The sequence below is a fragment of the Molossus molossus genome, unplaced genomic scaffold (assembly GCF_014108415.1).
Source record: "Molossus molossus isolate mMolMol1 unplaced genomic scaffold, mMolMol1.p scaffold_m16_p_22, whole genome shotgun sequence".
NCBI classification, from domain to species: Eukaryota; Metazoa; Chordata; class Mammalia; order Chiroptera; family Molossidae; genus Molossus; species Molossus molossus.
This window is the reverse complement of record NW_023425358.1, coordinates 21,088,496-21,109,057: the sequence shown is the minus strand read 5'-3', so window position 1 is coordinate 21,109,057 and position 20,562 is coordinate 21,088,496. Positions and strand designations below refer to the sequence as shown.

Genomic DNA, 20,562 nt, shown 5'->3' with positions numbered 1-20,562 from the left:
TATAGTTCTACTTCAATTTTAGAGTAGGACAAGGGAGTATGGAATCTCTCAGTACCTCCTTGGTAAGCAGATTTTTGAGTGTAGATTCTCTGTTAGGCATGGACAGCACCAACTGGTATGTATGAATAATTCAGTTAGGTTCAAGAGAACCTTATACTAGTTCTCGTTTACTGTTTCTCCAGGGGCCAGGAGATAATTTAGTATTTGCTCTCCTAAGCCTTATTTTTTAGCTTCTTTCAAGACTAAGTGAGGAATGAGAATAAATAGTTGATCCACTAGCAAAAAATGTTTCTTGGGTACCTATTAGGAGATAGAAAGTCTTGGGATTAAGTTTTGCTTATTTTTTAACCCATGATATGAACATTAGGAATCTTTACTCTATGCTGGGCACTGTGCTGGGGGTTCAAATATGCCTGAAATACAGTGTCTGCCCTGTGAGGATCTAGAGCAGCAATTCTCAACCTGTGGGTTGCGATCCCTTTGGGGGTCAAACGACCCTTTCATAGGGGTCGCCCAAGACCATCGGAAAACACATATTTCCGATGGCGATTCATAACAAGTAGCAAAATTACAGTTATAAGTAGCAACAAAAATAATTTTATGGTTGGGGGTCACCACAACATGAGGAATTGTATTAAAGGGTCACGGCATTAGGAAGGTTGAGAACCACTGATCTAGAGTCTGATTGGTAGATCAAATTAATCCATGTGAAACCAGTACTTATGCATTATATTCTGTTGTCTGTTTACCTGGAAAGACACCCCCCCCCCTCGTTGGATTATTCCAAAAATTCACCCATTCCCTGGGGTTTAATAGCCCTTTATAGTATTCTTGGCAACAGCTCTCTCAGAGCCCCCTGGCAGAAGTATTTATTCACTCTTCTGACTCGGTGTTCGAAGGGCTAGACTGTGGTCTTAATATAAACCTGATTGCATTTTGGAGAAATCAGAGAACTTTTTTGGAGGGAGAAGGGGCATGGAATTCCTGACAGGGCACAAGAAACAAACTGTCAACACAGTTAAAAGATAGGTGTGATCAGCTTGTGATTACTCTCGGGCAGTTCTTGCAATCTGAGTCTTCCTAAAGGCCTTTTGAGAAAAGGGTCTTCTAGATCCCTGCTGGATCCAGTCTCTGTTAAGCCCAGTAATAACTGTGTACCCATTGATGTACTAATTTGCATAAATCTAAATTATTAGTTTGGGCCTATCCAATTTTAGTCAATAGACATTCAAGACTTGAGCAATATTAGGGTGTGAGTAACAGGCGTTGTTGTGTGTACCATTCTTTTTTTTTTATCCTCACCCGAGGACATTTTTCGATATTTTGTTCAGATAGAGTGGGAGGGAGAGAGAGAGAGAGAAACATCGACGTGAAAGCGACACATCGAGTGGTTGCCACCCACATGACCCAACCAGGGCCGGGGACAAACTGCAACCAAGGTACGTGCCCTTAGCGGGAACCGAACCCGGGTCTCTCCGGACCACAGGCCGACGCTCTAACCGCTGAGCCAAACCGGCCAGGGCGTATATACCATTCTTGAATGTGGCCTCCAGCTAACTAGACATACTTATTTTCATGAGTTTTCTGTACTTTTTTTTTGAGAACTTACTGGGTCAAGTTGCTGATCGTTAAATATAAATGTCTAAGTATTTTCTGTTTTACATCTCAGAAGTGGCTGCATTTGCTTCAAGAGATTTCAGAAAGAACTACCTTTTTTTTAGTTTTTTAAACTGGGTGTATACCTGCTACAGACTGAAAAATACTAAATACTAATTATCTGAGAAATTAGCCATAGATTTTTGGAACCAAAGGTAGTCTTGCTCTGGTTGTTCAATGGTTAGAGCATCAACCTGTGGACCAAAGAGGCATAGGTTCAGTTCTGGTCAAGGGCTTGTACCTCAGTTGCAGGTTCAGTCCCCAACCCCATTTGGAGTCATGTGGGAGGCAACCAGCTGATGTGTCTCTCTCACATCAATGTTTCTCTCTGCCTCCACCTCACCTCCCTTCCACTCTCGCTAAAATTCAATGGAAAAAATATCCTCTGGTGAAGATTAACCACAAAAAAAAAACACAAGTCCTATTAAAGACTATCCTATTTCTCTTATTGTTTGTTTGTTTGTTTGTTTGTTTTTTAAATACTCACCAGAGGATATTTTTCCATTTATCTTCAGATAGAGTGGGAGAGTGGGAGGGAGGAAGGGAGGGGGGGGAGAGAGAGAGAGAGAGAGAGAGAGAGAGAGAGAGAGAGAGAGAGAGAGAAAGAAAGTAAGAAAGAAAGAAAGAAAGAAAGAAACATTGATGTGAGAAAGACACATAGATTGGTTGTCTCTTGCACAACTCCAAGCAGAGCTGGGGACTGAACCAGAACCAAGGTATGTGCCCTTAACCAGAATTAAACCCGAGACTCTGGTCTGTGGGCTGACTCTCTAACCACGGAGCCAAACTGGCCAGGGCAGACTGTCTTATTTCTGAGGCTTTTCTCTGTTGCATAGTAGGGTTTGTGCATCATCTTTGTCTGTATTTTATAAAGACACTGAAGTTTTCTGTTTGTTTTGGCAGTGTTTTATTTGGAGGGAAAAGTCCTTGGGAATTGCTTTTTAATTTGACAGATATTTGGCATGATGCAGTAACATAAATCAGGAGTCAGCATTTCCTTATCCCCTTCTGTTTTTATTTTTATAGTTGGCTCTCAGCTCTTGAAAGCACAAAATGGCTCCATCACCTATCTGTGCTTTTGAAGTCGGCACTTCTGGTAGTGCATGCTGTGGATCGTGATCAGCGACCAGTGCTAGTGCACTGCTCAGATGGCTGGGACCGCACCCCCCAGATTGTGGCATTGGCTAAGCTCTTGCTGGACCCTTATTATCGAACCATAGAGGTGGGTGCATCCAGGGAGAAGGATTTGGTATTTCAGGGTGAGTGGGGGACACCTTAGAGGGTTTATAATTAGTTTTGGTCATGTGGTTAGGTCTAACGAAAGTGAAATTTTTTGTTTTTAAATCATTGCTCTTTTACCTTGAGCTAAATTGTGGTGGTGCCCCCCTACAATTCTTGCCTTTTAAATTGGGCAGATTATAGATAACAAAGTATTGAAAATACAGATATATTTTACTTGGTAGTCTAGCTACTTAGAAAAATTTTGGCTACCCCAGGAAAATGGAGTTCTATAGAAGGATCTTGGTATACTTATTATGGTTGTAGAGATCACCAGAGTGTTCTGTAGAGAAAGAGCTCTACTCTGAAATAACCTCCTGTTGGGTTAAAGATATAAGAAAAACCATAAATGTGTCCTAAAATATATGTAAATCAGGGTTAGGAAAGATTTTACAGACATGACTTTCTTTGTAAGTATAACATGAAAGACATTTAAAATTAAAAAAGTTTTAAGGGGAAAAGTGACTTTATGTAGTGAGTGAAAGAGGCTAAAAGTATATATAAACTCAAGAAAGGCTTTTGATGCTTCTGGAATGGAGTTGAGGGAATGGGAAAATTGGCTTAAGCATGTGTCTCATCAGGGATGAAGCCTTTGGCCTTGAGGCTGGATCCAGGCCTTCGTCTGATGGGCTTACTGGGAGGCTTTTAAAAGGGTTCACTGCTAGTGACACCAGGCTCAGGACTGTCACAGTCTGGATAGACAAGCACAAATTGTCTCTCTTGGTTGCTTCCCTGCAGGGATTCCAGGTCCTCGTGGAGATGGAGTGGCTAGATTTTGGCCACAAGTTTGCTGACCGGTGTGGTCATGGAGAGAACTCAGATGATCTAAATGAACGTTGCCCAGTGTTTCTGCAGTGGCTTGACTGCGTTCATCAGCTTCAGAGGCAATTTCCTTGCTCTTTTGAGTTCAATGAAGCATTCCTTGTGAGTTTGGGCATAGATTCTTTGTTTTGGGGACCTTCTAAATTCGTGGGGGTATCGATGTAAATGTTAGTGGGCAAGTTTTCACTTGAAACTGTGTATCCTTTTTAGAATTTAATAGAGGGGCTATTCTTTCTCCCATTTCTTAAATTGAAAAACAATAAGTGTTTGTTTATTCCTTGAATCCAGGTGTGCTAGGTTTGTATAGTCTTTGAGTTGGTTTAAACTAAACTTTTTAAGAAATATTTTTTTACTGATTTTTGAGAGAGGGAGAGAGAGAGAAACATTAATCAGCTGCCTCCTGCATGCCCCCTACTGGGGATCGAGCCTGCAACTCAGGTATGTGTCCTGACCCAGAATCAAACCAGGATCTCTCTGTCCATTGGATGATGCTCAATCCACTGAGCCATACTGGCAGGACATAAGCTTTTAAAATGGATGATAGAAGCCTTAAATAGCAGCCAGAAATAGAAACAATAGAGTGTCCTCTGCTCCCCCCAGTTCATCTGCCAAACCCCCTACATCTGTCCCATACTCTCAGCCCCCTCCACTTATTCACCATTTCCTGTCTTCTCTCCTCTGCACAGCTGCCTGGCTCTAGCATTTTTCCTCTCTGCCTTTTGCATTGGCATGTTTCCCTTTCTACCATGTCATTGCCATCAGCATACAAACAGTTTAATGGCTCTCATCTCATTACACTTTCTCAGTCCTGTACCCCCCTCTAGCTACTATCTCATTTCTTCACAGCAGAGCTCCTCAAGTCTACTACATTTACTACTAAATGTACTATTTAAATAGTACATTTAAAAAAAAAAAAAAAAAAAAAAAGAAAATAGTACATTTAAATTGACTATTTAAATTCTTCCTATTCTCTCTTAAACCCATTCTATTCAGGTGTTCACCCCACCTCTTTATCAGAGCTGCTCTTGTTAAGGTGACCAGTGACCATGTTGCTAATCTAGTGATAAGCTCTAAGTCTTCATCTTTTTAAAAATATTTAATTCTCATTTATTTATAGTTCTGTCAGTCTGTGTGCATTCATCTTTTTTAAATTGAGGAATAATTGACAACTAGTTTCAGGTATACAACATAATGATTTGATAGTTGTATATAAATCTAGTTAACATCTGACACCATGTTTTCCTTGTAACAAGAACTTTTCAACTTTCAAATATGCAATATGGTATTATTAACTGTAGTCACCATGCTGTACATTACATTTCCATAACTTATTTATTTTATAACTGGAAGTCTGTACCTTTTGACTGTGTTCATCTTTGATACATCATTAATATATGGCACAGTTTAATCACTTCTTTCTTGAAACAGTTGACTTCCAACACGCACTCACTCTTAGTTCTCCTCTACCTCACCAGCTGCTTCTTTCTGTGTCCTTTGCTGGTTGTTCTGAATTGTGGAATGCTTCAGGGCTCAGCCTTCAGGCTGCTTCTCTAGCCATATTTCCTCTCTAGGAATGTCATCCACCTCAGTAGCTTTAATTGCTAAGATTGCCACATTTATACATCATCAGCCCAGACCTCTCCACTTAACTCTAGACTCACATATCCAACTATGACTACTTAATATCTCCACTTGGATGTCTTAGTGGTATTTCACACTTAACGTTTTCAAAACTTAGTTCTTGATTTCCACATATCCCCACCCCCAAACCTGACCTTTCAGAAGTCTTCCATCTCACCAAATGCAATTCAATCCTTCCATTTGTTCAGGGCAAAACTTTGTCATCCTCAATTCTTCTGTTTCTTTCATATTCCACATTTAGTCTGTCAACAGATTCTGCAGCTCTGCTTTCAAAATATATTAAAATCTGATTACTTATTGCTGTTTCTACTGTTTCCACACGAGTCTAAGCCACTATCCACCTCCTGCCCCAATTCAAGAGAGTCAATCCATCAGCCAAAGGGATCCTTCTAAAACATAATATAGACCATGTTAATTCCTCTGTGGAAAAACCTCCAACAACTTTCCATTTTACAAAGTAAAAGTCAAAGTCCTTAAAGATGGCCTGCAGGTCTCCCCTAAAGGTTACCTGTCTAGCTTCATTTCCTACCATTCTTCTGTGCAGTGTCCTTTAGTCACATTGGCCTCCATCTGTTCCTCAGAAATCATAAGCATACGCTCACCTTAAAACCATTGTGCTTGCTGTTACCTCTGCTGAGCATTTTCCTTCCAGATACCCACATGACCTCTCTCTTAATTCTGTCAGGTCTTGGGCCAAGAAGGCTTTCCCTTCATGTGCTCTGCCCCTCTTACTCTACCGTATTATTGTCCATAGCACTGGTCATCCTCTCTCACAACTAGGATAAGCTCCATAAGGGTAGGAGAGCTATCTGATGATTATTGTATATCAGCCCTATAGAAATGTCTGGGGTATGTGAGATGCTCAGTAACCATTTGTTGAAAGAAAAGTTTATATGTGGGCTGTCAGTTCAGACTTGGGTTGCATACTGACCTGCTCCTGTACAGTTTACATGCTCTGTTGCTCTTGAGAGTGACTGTTAACTTAGTACCTCAGAGACTATCAGAGAGGCAAGAGGAGTGGGTATGTCAATTATGTGATTGCTATTTTGACTCAGGAGTAATGGTGGTTGGGGTTGGTACTCTGAAATCAGTGTTGTGAAGAGGTGGCTATTGCGTAGTTTTAATTGGTTCTCCCATCCTTACTGAGTGTGAACGGAAGTGCTCTCAGAGATGTCTGGAAAGACCTTTCCCCAGAGAATGCATACCCTATTGCTTGATTTTACCTTATTGGACTCCCATAGGTGAAACTGGTGCAACATACCTACTCCTGCCTCTTTGGAACATTCCTGTGCAACAACTCCAAGGAGAGAGGGGAAAAGCATACTCAGGAACGGACATGTTCTGTGTGGTCGCTGCTTCGGGCAGGCAACAAGGCTTTCAAAAACCTACTGTATTCTTCTCAATCAGAAGCCGTATGTACCTGTCAGCCTTTCCTCTTTGAACAGCAGAAGGAATTTATGGGTGGGGACATTTAGGAGCCTTTTTAGTAGTGACTGTTTTCTCAAAGGCTCTCTGTTGTCTCTTGGTGGGTTAGTTCCATTTTTTTCCAACCACTCTGTCCTGAGAAAGGCCTGTTTTCTGGTGATGCTGTGACCTGCTTCTGACCACTTTTATCAGGGTGGTTTGACTTAATACACATCCCTACTTTGCCACTTTAAACATGAAGCTTTTCTGGCACCTCCACCAGAGCTAACTTATTCCTAGCATGTTCTGTATAATGAGTGGTAGAGGCACTAAAGTTGTTCCCCGGATACTCAGAAGGGGCTGCCACCAGGCCCCCCGCACCTTTACGGTATCATCAAGTGATGATATCCACTGTAGTTTCTGTCTCAGACATTAGCATGTGTGTCTTTGTGTTTCTTTGTTTACATGGAGAACTGGCAGGTCCTCTAAGACTTTGTTTCTCTAAGGAACATCTGTTAATCAGAGAAAAGGAGGCACTTACATCTATCTATGTGTTGATATACGGTAATGTTCCTTAAATTCAGAGTGCATCGTAAATACTAAAGTCAAAAGGCTAATCAGAGGTTATACTGCTTTGCTGGACTATTAATGTGCTTCTCACTACATTTAAGTAGAGAGGAAAGATTTAAGCTAACTGCTTCTCTCCTTCACTGTGCCTGCTGGTGAAGTAACAATACAGGGAGAAATTTCCCTCCTTTTCACATGATTAATTTAAATGATCCTATAAAATAGATCAGTGTCTTCTGAAGCTAAGTTTTTGTGCGAGGGAACGGTCACCATTTAGTGAAAAGACTCACTTTCTTATGCAGTAAAACCAATAAATTAGCCCTGGCCGGTTTGGCTCAGCGGTTAGAGCATTGGCCTGCGGTCCGTAGAGACCCGGGTTCGGTTCCCGCTAAGGGCATGTACCTCAGTTGCAGTTTGTCCCCGGCCCTGGTTGGTCGTGCGGGTGGCAGCCACTCGATGTGTCTCTTTCACGTCGATGTTTCTCTCTCTCTCTCTCTTCCTCTCTCTCCCTCCCACTCTATCTGTGCAAAAAATGGAAAAATGTCCTCGGGTGAGGATAAAAAACAAAAACAAAAACAAAAAAAAACACAATAAATTAAGTTGATGAAAGCCAGTCTTTCAGTAAAGGTGACCTGAGAAATGGATTTTAAAAAACGCTTTAGGTGTTCATGCCCATAAGAGCCTCTCAAATGAAAAAAAATGTTGCCAAAATCCCTAATCTTTTTTTTTTTTATCTTCACCCGAGGACATTTTTCCATTTTTTGTTCAGGTAGAGTGGGAGGGAGAGAGAGGAACAGAGAGAGAGAGAGAAACATCGATGTGAAAGGAACACATCGAGTGGCTGCCACCCGCACAACCGACCAGGGCTGGGGACAAACTGCAATCGAGGTACGCGCCCTCAGCGGGAACCGAACCCGGGTCTCTCAGGACCGCAGGCCGACGCTCTAACCGCTGAGCCAAACCGGCCAGGGCCAAAATCCCTAATCTTATATAGGCCCTCTTGGGAGATAGACTTGTGTCCACTGATGCTAATTCCCTTTGGAGAATTGCCAAGACCTGTTGGGTATTCCAGCTTGGTGCTTATTCTTGACCCTTATTTCTAGACATTCTAAAAGACTTGTTGGGACTTGTTAAATCTGTGTCCTCTACTCTCTCCTTAGGTGCTGTACCCTGTGTGTCACGTGCGTAACCTGATGCTGTGGAGTGCAGTGTACCTGCCCTGCCCGTCCCCGTCCACCCCTGTGGATGACAGCTGTGCACCATACCCAGCCCCTGGCAGCAGCCCTGACGATCCACTCCTGAGCCGGTGAGCCTAGGGTTGATGCCAAGGCCTTAAATCTTGTGTGGTGTATTCCTCTGTTAGGACACACCCAGGGTTGTTCAGAGATCCTGACATTGGCCAACTCCACACATTCTCTTTTTTTTTATCCTCACCTGAGGATATTTTTCCATTTCTTGTTCAGATAGAGTGGGAAGGAGAAAGAGGAAGAGAGATAAAGAGAGAGAGAGGGAAACATCGACGTGAAAGGGACACATCGAGTTGTTGCCACCCACACGACCCAACCAGGGCTGGGGACAAACACCCTTAGCGGGAACTGAACCCAGGTCTCTCTGGACTGCAGGCCGATGTTCTAACCGCTGAGCAAAACCGGCCAGGGCTCTACACGTTTTCTTAGATCTCTGAAGTTTCCTCAGGAAATGTGTAAGGGTTCTGGGCTACTAGGCTATATACAAGAGCCTCATTTCCTGAAGCCTCATTGGGCCCTGTTGCTTTGTTCTGCTACAGGCACCGAGCAGTTTCTCAGTAATGGAGCAAATCCTCTGGGTTCCTTGTGACCCTCTGGCTTCAGTTTCAGCCACTGAATTAACTTTATTGAATTCAGACTGATAAATAATTAATTAATTAATTAAAAATAATATAATATCAGGAAGTTAGCGGTACTTACTTTTCTTTGCCAGTAGTTGAAAAACACAGCAGTATCATGAAGAACGTCTTTTTAAAGTAGCATTTGCTATTAGCTTATTTGTAAATATCAGGCATAGGGTAGGGATGGTGCAAGAGGAAGTCTGCAGACTTAAAGAAGGATTGGTTCTGGAGCTTTGCCTTTCCAGCAATCTGAGCCGCACTTCAGAGATGCCATAGCCTGTTAAAACCTGTTGTTTCCTACTTCCCCTCTGAACAGCCTCAGAGTCTCATTCCTCCAAATTTCTTTCCTTTAGGCTACCAAAGACTAGATCATTTGACAATCTGACCACAGCCTGCGACAACACAGTGCCTCTAGCCAGCCGGCGCAGTAGCGACCCAAGCCTGAATGAAAAGTGGCAGGAGCACCAGCACAGGCGCTCACTAGAATTGAGCAGCCTGGCTGGTCCTGGAGAGGAGCCTCTTGATCATGACAGCCTGGGGAAGCCAACCAAAGTGCCAGGTGGTGCAGAGCTGTCTGTTGCAGCTGGAGTGGCTGAGGGGCAGATGGAGAACATTTTGCAAGAGGCCACCAAAGAGGAGAGTGGAGTAGAGGAGACTGGCCACAGAGGGAGCATCGAGATGCAGGAAATCACGGAGGAGGCTCTCTTAGAAAAAGAAAGCAGAGGAAAGGCCCCTGAGAGCTCAGCCATTATAGTTCACCAAACACCACCACTGGATGCTGCTGTTTTGAGGAGCCCTTCAAGCATCAGCTTTTCTCTCTTCTCACAGGGTATTCCTGACCAGCAGGGTGGGCATAGTGTTCTTCCCAGTTCTCTCCAGGAGCCCCCCAGGGGAGAGGATGTCCAGGAGGTCCCTGTGGAACAGCTTCAGATAGGAGCTGTTGCAGAGGACAAGGAGGAAGCAATTCTTACAATCCCAGTAGATGCAAATATTAGTTATGGTACCTCACAGTCAAGTTCTCTGCTGCTCTCCCAAGTCCCATTTGAGGGCAGAAGACCAAACATAGACAGTTCCTTGCACATGTTAATGGAAGATAAAGTGAAGTCAGAAAGTGGGTCCCAAGGCCATCATAGACCTTGCCTGGTAAACAGTGACAGGTTCAGTGGCAAGGACATGCTTCCTCAAGCCGTGGAACCCAGGCCTCCAGAGAGGAGCCTGGCTGAGAGGCCCCAAGTAGGATCTGTGGTGCATAGGACTTCCCCTAGCAGCACCCACAGCCCAGCACGTTCTTCTTGTGCCTTGCCTGTAGCCGAATGTAAAGAGGGGCTTGTGTGCAACGGTGTCCAAGAGACCGAAAATAAGGCCTCAGAGCAGCCCCCAGGGCTTAGCATCCTCCAAAAGTACCCCACCCCCAATGGGCACTGTGCCAATGGGGAAGCTGGTAAGAGCAAAGACTCGCTGAGCTGCCAGCTGTCTGCCACAAGCTGCAGTTCTGCCCACTTACACTCGAGGAACTTGCACCACAAGTGGCTGCACAGCCAGACAGGGAGGCCGTCTGCAACTGGCAGCCCTGACCAGCCTTCTCGCAGCCACCTGGACGATGATGGCATGCCTGTGTACACGGACACTATCCAACAGCGCCTGCGTCAGATTGAATCAGGCCACCAACAGGAAGTGGAGACCTTGAAGAAACAAGTCCAGGAACTGAGGAGTCGCCTGGAGAGTCAGTACCTGACCAGCTCTCTACGTTTCAATGGGGACTTTGGGGATGAAGTGAGTATACTGTGCTTCATAGCTGCCCAAGGAAATAGGGCACACTGAGCCTAAATACCCTTTGTGACTGGTACAGATTTCTCAAAGAATTGGAAAGGTCCAGAGTACCCCTGCTGAGAGAGGCTGATCAGCCTCAGCCATGTGAATGGCAGCCTGCCTCTTTTTCTTTTCTGCCTTGCTTACTTCCCATGGGTGTCCTGTTTAGGCAGTTAGAATAAGGAAGAGAGCTAGCACTCACTACATAGTTCGTCAAATTTCTTTGCAGAGAGGTTCTTAAGTTAAGAAGGGCAGGAATTCCTGAGCAGAATGACATTTGTAGGACAACGTCAAACATTCCTGTTGAATTGTAGTGCTTGTCCTACCCTAGTAGCTAGTAAACTTATTAGCCCCCGCCCCTGCCATGGGCTGTACCTGTGAAGGTTTGGTTCTTTTTTTTCTTCCAACACATATTTGTGTCTACTCTTTGGCAGGTGATGGCAGTAGAAATGGGAAGTAATTGGTTTCTAGACTCGCAAGTTAGCACTGATGGGGCCTGGTAACTGGAAGTGGGGGTATCTGAGGGGAGGTTCTCAAGAGGGCTTCCTCCTCACTGGGTGTGCAGATGTTCAAGTACTTGGTGTTGAAGTACAAGTGTGAGCCTGGCTCTGAGGCAGTCAGCATACATTAAAGGTGGGCTCATCAATGACTTTCAATTAAAACCAACTTCAGTTTTTCCTTCATACTAATGATTTCTCATTTTCCCAAAAAGTCCTTCAGAAAAAGGAGGACTTGCTCAAATCACTCAGTTTCGATACACTGATGTAAATGGCAGGGTTGGATTGACAGGCCCATAGGAGCAGCTGACACTGAGTTCCCACTCCATCTTGGTCACTTCTGCCCCATTCACTTCCTGGAACCCAGGGTCCATCTTTCTACTTCAGAATCACTGCACAGAGCCTTAGACCTGTGTATCTCTCTTCCAGCTGAGCTCAACCCTGTTTCTGCACCTGCTGAACGTATATCTTGGTGGCTGATGTACCTACAGATTCGGCAGCCTTAACACCCAGGCCCACTCAAAGTCCCTAGTGCTCCCCCTTCTTTTCCAAGCCTTTTCTTCTTCTTCTGGGAGGAGACCAGGTTCATTCTCTTCAGCTGTGTTTGTTTGCCAACAGACTTCAATCCCCGACTCGGAAAGCAATCTGGATCAGAACTCTTTGTCTTGCTGCAGCACAGAGATTTTCTCTGAAGCCAGCTGGGAGCAGGTGGATAAACAGGACACGGAGGTACAGGCTCAGCCCCTGTTCTGAGTGCCTTCCATGCAACTGTTTTGCAGTTCTTCTCCATCCCCATCCCTACCCCATTCCCCTGGCCAAGGAATGACCTCATAGTGCACACAGCCTTGAGCCTCTGAATTTCAGCGCCTGTGAATCCCCATCAAGCCTAGAATTTCTAAGCCAGGGAGACTCAGCAAGCTGGCCCTCTCTCCTCATTGCCTGTATGAACTGGAGCTTTGCCAGCCCTCTTAGTGACCCAAGTTGCTGCTGCCTGCCATTTTATCTCAGGGGAGTTTGGAGTCCCCTCCAGGAAAACGATTTGGACGCGTTTCTTGTACTGCTGACATCAGACCTGCTAGTCTGGTGCCACCAGAGCCAGTGTAGTCCTTGTGACTATTGCTGCCCCCAGCATGGCTCTGCTGGCTCCAGCTGGATGGCCCATTTCCTGTCATTAACCTGGCCCCATCTGTTTTACAGATGACCCGTTGGCTCCCTGATCATCTGGCTGCCCACTGCTATGCGTGTGACAGCGCCTTCTGGCTCGCCAGCAGGAAGCACCACTGCAGGTGCCACTGGGGGATGTTGTGGGTGGGCCAGGGTGTGGGGCTGAGATTTGGCCCATGGAGCCAGTAGTTTGGAGAGATGCAGGCATCTGGCTGGCAATATTCTAAGGCAGGCCCCAGGGTCTATAGGACCTCCAGTTCATGCTTTGTGCCTCTGAAATTGTGTTTGCAGAACTGCATTTGGTGTCTTCTAAATCAGAATGATCATGACTAAATTTTGAAATGTGCAAATTATGTCCCTTTTTGTTTTATTTCGCTTCCTGGATTGGTGGAGCAACAGCCACCACGAAAACCACCATTTCTTATTCCTAAAATAAAATTACTTCCCATTCAACATGGCTGCTATGAGCAAAAGTGGTTTTCCTGACCCCAAACTTTTTTTCCTTTGTACCAGTGGTGAGCAGAAGTAGTGGGATAGCAGAGGACATAGTCTTTAATCCTTTAGGCTCCTGACCTCTTCCTTCTTGGTTGGATAGTGAGTTGCTAGGGATGCTTTGCCCCACCTGGGGTGGTGACTGGAGGATGTTCAGTGTTTTTGGTATAGGAAGTTTATGTGAATTGTGGCATAACTTATACACCTGCGTGAACTCAGTTCAAAAATGGAACCACCTCTTTGTCTGGTAATGATACTTCTAGGATTTATATTTCTCCACCCTGCACCCCAAGCCCAAATGTCTTTGGTTGGCTTCTCTGAGCTCTTTCTCCCCTCCTTGCAGGGACACTGACCGTGTTGATCAAACGTGGTGAGCATTTGCAACAACCTGTCTGTGATGTCTGCACATCTACAATAACTTCACACTAATGCTGCCATTTCCCCCTCTCTGCACTCATTGGGATGTAACCTGGGACTGGGAGCACAGCAAGGCAGGTGGGCTTCAGGGGGAATCAAACCAGTCAGCTGAGGAGACCATTAGTGCTGAGTCAGGCTGCAACCCTATACTCCCCTCCTGCCTGCACAGGTCAGCTGAGCCATCATGCTTGTGACAAGAAAAGTGGTGCTTCAGCAGGGGCTGGTCTTGTGGAATAGCCTGTTGGATTTTTAGAGCTGTTTCTTTTGGGTCAATCATTCTTTGAGATGGCAGAATAATGCCAATGACTTCTGAGTCGAACAGCATCACTGCTTTAAAAAAAAAAAAGAACAGAAGTTGTCTTTCCAGAACCGTTTTAACATGGATGACTTTAAGGGAAGACTCCACTTAGGGTCTGTCAGGATCCCCTGAAAGAAGTCAGATTGAAAAGCTTAACTCATCAAATTTATGTCAGGCCTTTGAGCTGAACTCTAATGGGTATGGTAAATAAATGTAAATATTCCGAAATAGATTTAGGTAATTTTTCTGTGTAACCACAGATTCCTACTGACTTACCAGAATACAGTTGTGAAGTACTTATCGGGTTCTAGAAGTTTTGTGTTTTAGGTCTGTCCTTCCATTAGTCTCGTGTCTCAGCTTTCCCTTTTGTGGTATTCTTTTGTCCTAAAAGGGTATTCATTATTTTCTCCTCTGTGCCTAAGTGGTCCTTAATCTAGTAGTGGGTTTGCTTTCTGAGGAGCGTAAATGAAAGGTAGTGAGTGACGTTGGCTAAGAGGAATTTCTCTCTGCTGCTTTCTCCAAGGTTTTGGCAGGCTTTGTTAGGCTCCTTGGAGACTCCTGTTCTTGGGGTTATTGGGATTGATTTGTCCTTTAGTGCCCAGAAAAAGTGGGTATGTAAGGTGGGCAGAAACTCATCCTCTGCTAGTTCCCTTTCCTGTTAGCTGTGAAGAGGTATCTGTTTGGGTGTGCTGACCTGTGCTGCACAGACACATCAAAGCTGGGCTTTTAAGTGGAGAAGAGGGAGGCATGGGGCCTGGGTACATTCAGGCCTTCAGGTAGAGCGCTGATAGTCCCTGGCGATGCATGGGGGTAGAGGAGTGAGCCATAGTTGACTGATACTTATCTAATAAGGGGATGTGTGTGCACATGTGTTTATCTGTGTTCTTGTCCTTTCACCCTGAGCATGTGTCTGTCAGTGGTTGCTTGTCTACTGGCTTTGCATGCTGGAAGCAGAGCAGTCCTAGATGGCAGCAGTCTATTCTCCATGTTGCTGTTGCTGCCTCTGAGCCTCTGGGCCTCTGGGGAAGTGGCCCTTTGGGCAAGGCTCCTCACTCCCCAGCGGGGCAGGGTATTGTCTCTCATCTGTGGGGTTTGGGGGAGTTCCATTGGACTCTGACATCTTTGTAATCGCTACATAGAGGCTGTTGCCCAGGTGGTGTGGCCACTGGGTTTTTCTGGGCCAGGACTTACCCATAGAGTTAGCAGCTGCTTCTGCCCTGGGCTTATTTGTTCTCACAGATCTCTGAGCAACATCCTCCTGTAGACCTGGTAACCTTGAGCCATAGTAATGAGACTGAAACAACCAAGTGAAAGTGGCTGTGACTGCTAGGTAGGGATCCCCTCCCTGCTTGGCTTTTTCTTGGCTAGATAAATGAAAGTGTTTGCTCTTAGAGGAGTCTCCAGCACATTTGAATTACATACAACAAAGTCCTGTCTTCTGAAGTTCGTTTCCCCACCCATACTTGCTTCCAAAACTAACATTGTTTTGTTTGTTCTCCTTATCTCAAGGAATTGTGGGAATGTATTCTGCTCCAGTTGTTGTAACCAGAAGGTTCCAGTTCCCAGCCAGCAGCTCTTTGAACCCAGTCGAGTATGCAAGTCTTGCTATAGCAGCCTACATCCCGCGAGTTCCAGTATTGACCTTGAACTGGATAAGCCCATTGCTGCCACTTCAAACTGAAGCTCAGTGACTTGGGGCAGGCAGAGGCCAAGCTGCTGTTCCTCTGATAGGCCCACACAGCCTGGGCAGACCGAAAGGCCCATGTACTTTGGAATGGGGGCTTGGAACCACCTGTGCAGAGTGACAGAAATTTGGGATGTACCACTGGATTGTAGATTGATTTGTTTTTCCTGTTATTTTCTCTCCCCTTTCCACCCTCCCTCTGCCTCCCAAAAAAGAATGTCCCATGGTTGTCTTGGAAAAAAACAGAAAAAAAATTTTAATGGAATACCAGAGGTTGCTAGACCCCCTGTAACTATAGAGCCGCCTGTTGTTAGGCGATGCTGAGGGTTGGCTTGGTTCCTCAGAATGGAAGGAGGCTGGTCAGAGTCTGGAATGGAGGCCTGAGATAATGAACTGGGAAGAGCCAGTGCTAACATTTGTGACCATTCCTCATGCTACCGCCACATCAGAGCTGGTTGGAAAAACCTTTGTTGCTGAGGAGGCTGGAAGCATCTTCCCTAAGAGCACCACCTCAGGTGCCTTCTCCCTCCTGCAAGGGGCTGGGCCAGTTGCACCTCACAGATAAATAGGATTGGCATTTGGAGGGAGGGGCACATAGTAAATGGATTATAGTAAGAGGGCCTCCCTGTGGTGAAGAAAGGTATATGTTCTGAAACAAGTGAGAGGGGAGGGGTTGGGGATGGGTAGCCAGCATGTTCTTCCCCATGGGATTCTGTTTTTAACTTGATCTAGATTGCCTAGGGCTCCCTTCACTGTCATGGGTCTGCCTCCCTCTGCCAGGCTGTGTAGTGCTTCCCACACTCAGGCATAAAAGTGCAAACTGGCCAGAGTCCTGCTGCTGTGGCCAAGGCCAAAGCCTGCCCTGAGCCCAGGTACCTGGAAGCCCTTCTGGGGCCTGGTCCCACAATCTTCTCAGCTAGCACACGGAAATCAGACTCAGGGTTCCAAAAATTCCCCATTCCCAAAACAAATCATGGACCTCCCCCTTACGGAGTAGAATCAGCCTTTTAGAGTGCAAGCCTCTGGAAAGGGGGCATGTCCCATACAATCAACCTTCCTCCTCCTCCCCTTCTTGGGGCAGCAGTCCCTTGGGCTCCTGTGCTGCTGGCCAGCAGTGAGGGCCCACTTGGTGACTCTGTAATCCTTAGAGAAGTGACACGGCCTGTAGGCAATTCAGGGCACCGTCCCGCAGTAAGCTTTGATGTGATCCAAAAAGAGCCTTAAATCAAGAATATTTGTGGAGGTGGGTAGGGGGAAAGGGTGGAGAGTTTAGGTTTGTGCTTTGTAATCTTGGTTGGCATCCATGTTTTGTGCCTGCCCTTCCTCTTGGGGGAGGGCCACGCTTGGCTCTGCTAAAAGCTGCTAACTGGTAGAAGGGCGGATTGTGGTGAGAGTGGTGGGGGTTAAGACCAGGGAACTCTCCTGACCCTTTCTGGAAGCAGTTCCTGGTCAAGGGCAGGTTCTGTCTCAGGAAGGTGGCTCCTACATGTGCCTGGGTATGGTTAAGATGTGGTCCGGATGCCTTCCCTGAAGCAACCAGTCCAGGCAAAGCCAAGAGCATCTGAGCACGTGTCCTACTTCCGTGTGGCAGCAGGTTGCTCAGAATTTGAATTCAGTGAAACAGGGTGTAGTTCTTCTCCGCACTCTGTGTGGTCTTCCCATGCAGATAGGGAGAAGTCAGTCTAATTGAAGATTGTGCAGTTCTTAGTGACAGGTGCCAAGAGGTTATGATACGGGTTTCTTGGGTCTGATGTACAGTGTGAATAAATGCTTGCAGCTCTTAGCCCTTTTTTGATCGATGAAGCACTTTTTTATTAATATTTTCCTTTGTATGTAAAGGAGGAGCCGTAACTCTCCGTAGCTGTGTATATAACCTTTTTTCCTAAAGAGGAGTCAGTCAGTGCTCCTATATTTTTCATTTTTTGTCAAAGCAAGAAGTAAATACTTTAGAACTGTTAAATATATAAATAAAGTGAATAAAGTTTAGTGTTCCGCATGGTAGCATTTGCTAACATTTTCTGATTCTTTTCCCTGTGGTTTATCCCCTCTTTATCCCCTTTCCCTCTTACACAGAAGCAGTTTGAGGTGCTGCTGGGAAACTGGACTTTGGCAAAGAAAAACAAGATTTCTTTTCAACTATGGACCTTGGCAAGCAACTGTACGATGATGCCCAAGCACTGAAACACATTTCCTTGGTGGTTTTGACCCTAATGTCTCCAAAGCTAAAACAAACAACACTGAAGCAGTCAGGCATCCTAACAATCAAGTGGTTCTTCCTTATCTGAAGAACTGAGTGAGCAACACTAGTAATTAAAACTACCTCTGGCCTCTAGGCTTCCCCGCCCCCACTCCCCCTCTTTTTTTTTTTTTTTTTGCTGCTGCTCTGATTTCAGGACAGCCAGTCCTCTGCCCCTTAACCTCACCTACCCAAGGAAGATTAGCTATACCTGTAGCAGGCCTTAAGCACAGAGACCTGCATGCAGTGGAGTGAAAGATGTTAGGGCAGGGTGGCTAGACAGTACTTTTGTCTGTTGTTCTTGGATGAGACAGTATGGGTGGGCAGAAACTGAATTGAATGTGATTGGATTATGTGCCTAACTAGGGGGTCTCTCCTCCCTCCACAAAGGGGGGAATCTCTGTTTCTTAGATCTGCAACCAGATGAGTAAGTCTATACCATAGGTTCTAGTCACATTTTGGCTATTTCTTGCTTTTCACAGAAGTAGATTTTCTTTCCCCTGTATCACTGTTGGGCATCCCTTGGGGAAGGTACAGTATGCAGTTCTTCCCTAGGGAAGGTTGGTGTTGAGTGGTGCTTTGCTCTGGGGTCCCCAGCCCAGTATCTCCATGGTGAGTTGGCTGGGCTTTGTTGAAGAGTGACCTGCTCAGAGTCCCTCTAGGAGCCGTAACTCTTTGAGGCTGGCTTTCCAAAGTCACTTTCAGGATGGATGTTCTCTCTGCCTAGAGTACACAAGTACTTAAAAATAGCTCAGCTGGTTCTAGTGTGAAAGCTGCAAGTACCTTCTAGCCTGTGTTTGAGAATTAGCCTGTCTTCTGGTGCTCTCAGCTGCCTTCAGTCCAGGCAAGGAACCCAGTCTGTGTTCAGACCAATTTGTAAAAAAATATGCCTGTCTCATAGCATGTGTCTACACACAACTCCTCTTGTTTCTGGGGTCTAATGGTTTAGCCTTATGTGAGTTAAAACACTTAGCAGAACCTAGCCAGGCTGTAGATGCTCATAGATGGAAAGCTGCAGAGACATGCACAGTGGGTTGAAGGCAAGGATTTGCCCTATGAAGATGGCAGCACGTGGAGAAATGCATTTCTCCAAGGACAAGGCCAGCTTTCTTCAGGTCATGTGCAGGAATTTGGTCTGAAGTAATGGGGTAGTAACAGTGACTGAGCTGCTCTGAATTTTCCTATCCTGGCACTCAATATTTCTTTCAATACTTTGGCTTCCTTAATTCCAGATGAAAAAATGATAGGGCTGCCTAATCCACTGGGCTTTTTTAGTGAGGATGTACAGAAAATTTTTTCTTCCAGTAATTTTGCTAGTATGCTCTATTCATTTCTCTGATAGCAAAGAATATATACATATATATATTTTAATCCTCACCTGAGAATATTTTTCCATTTATCTTCAGATAGAGTGGGGGAGAGAGAGAGACACACACACATTGACTGGATGCCTCCTGCACTACCCCAACCAAGGCTGGGGATGAACAGCAACCGAGGTACATGCCCTTGGCCAGAATGAAACCCATGACTCTTTCTTTGGTCTGCCGGCCGATGCTCTACTGCTGAGCCAAACCGGCCAGGGCAGCAAAGATATTTAAAGAATTTAAAAGGTACTATGGCAGATTTAAAGAAGAATGAACAAAGTGGTACTAGAGGATCTGTTAATTTCTAGCTATTAAAAAATATCAAATGGGAATTGAGGATATACCCTAGAATAAGATTATAGGCAGTTGTCCTTGAGATAGCTGATATTGAGGCTGAGAGATCCTGTGCCTATTGAAGTTAACTCTAGCCCAGACCTCTTGATCTTTTAAGAATAGAACTGATTTAAAGGTGCTTTCTCAGGATTTCATTTAGCTGGTTCAAGTGACCTGTCCCCAGCTGCACCACCGATTGCATTAGCTGAGGATAGACCTACTAGGTTCTAAAAAGGACCCTGGGCTATTGGGCTAAGTGCCTGACTTTCCATTTGAAGTTTGGATAACATAGCAGGAGTTCCAGTTGCTTACATCTTCTAAGAACATTTCTTCTAAGTTGAGGTTACTGACGACTTCTTGAGGGCAGGGCTAGAATGTGTAGGAAGCTTCTAGCAGGAGTAGGAAGCGACCTGCCGAAGCCTCTGACTCTTATGAAACTGGAGTCCCGTTGTCCTGAGCACGACTACACTGATACTTGGTTCCATTCCCATCCCATTTGTAGAGGTCATAGGCGGCACATTACATGCAGATACCAGTTGCCACACCCATTCGAACAGGCCTCTTCTAGGCTAGGACAGAGGTAGGAGGGTATGGGAAGGGGAAAGGGCACCCTCTGAAATGAGAATTACAAAGTTTTAAATGCTGCTATTGTATCTTATTTACCACTTAGTCTTTTCATTCACATCTGAGTTAATTAACTTTTTTTTACAGTGCTCATACCAGTTGCATTTCAGTTGTATTTTTAGTGACATTTGTTTTATATTGGCATTTAAAATTGGCCTTTAACTGCTTCCCGATTGATTTATAAGATTAAAAACAAACGTAACCAATGAGGCTTCGATGCTGTTTAAGAAATATACTGTATTGCTACTGACAGTAGTGCTTGCTTATTGTAACAGCATTGAATCTGCTGTAGCCTTAGTGACCATTTAAATTAAATAAATGTGTCGTTTTTCACACAGACAGTTGTTCAGCCCCTGGATGCAGGTTCTCTAGTCAGTGCTGTGACCAGTGTGTTAGGTATGAGGGATAA

General features: G+C 45.1%; 1 protein-coding gene and 1 long non-coding RNA gene across 28 annotated transcripts in view; one reads left to right on the top strand and one right to left on the bottom strand.

Annotated features, from left to right (window-relative positions):
* The window catches only part of MTMR3 (myotubularin related protein 3), a 160,979-nt gene extending 143,393 nt beyond the window's left edge, over positions 1-17,586 (top strand). For 10 of the 20 annotated variants that reach the window (XM_036276202.1, XM_036276201.1, XM_036276204.1 and 7 more), the window contains 9 exons: positions 2,683-2,878; positions 3,673-3,858; positions 6,639-6,809; positions 8,529-8,674; positions 9,589-11,008; positions 12,160-12,270; positions 12,739-12,827; positions 13,541-13,567; positions 15,422-17,581. In XM_036276202.1, the coding sequence (XP_036132095.1) occupies positions 2,683-2,878; positions 3,673-3,858; positions 6,639-6,809; positions 8,529-8,674; positions 9,589-11,008; positions 12,160-12,270; positions 12,739-12,827; positions 13,541-13,567; positions 15,422-15,593 (2,518 nt within the window). In that variant the 3' untranslated portion in view covers positions 15,594-17,581. Of the gene's footprint in view, positions 1-2,682; positions 2,879-3,672; positions 3,859-6,638; positions 6,810-8,528; positions 8,675-9,588; positions 11,009-12,159; positions 12,271-12,738; positions 12,828-13,540; positions 13,568-15,421 lie in introns of all 20 variants that reach the window. The other 10 variants (XM_036276206.1, XM_036276205.1, XM_036276207.1 and 7 more) reach the window with 10 other exon arrangements.
* Positions 1-20,562, bottom strand: part of LOC118639770 — a 69,095-nt gene that overhangs the window by 17,191 nt on the left and 31,342 nt on the right. For 6 of the 8 annotated variants that reach the window (XR_004961288.1, XR_004961287.1, XR_004961284.1 and 3 more), the window contains one exon: positions 5,532-5,660. This is a non-coding gene — a long non-coding RNA (uncharacterized LOC118639770). Of the gene's footprint in view, positions 1-5,531; positions 5,664-15,103; positions 15,207-20,562 lie in introns of all 8 variants that reach the window. The other 2 variants (XR_004961285.1, XR_004961283.1) reach the window with 2 other exon arrangements.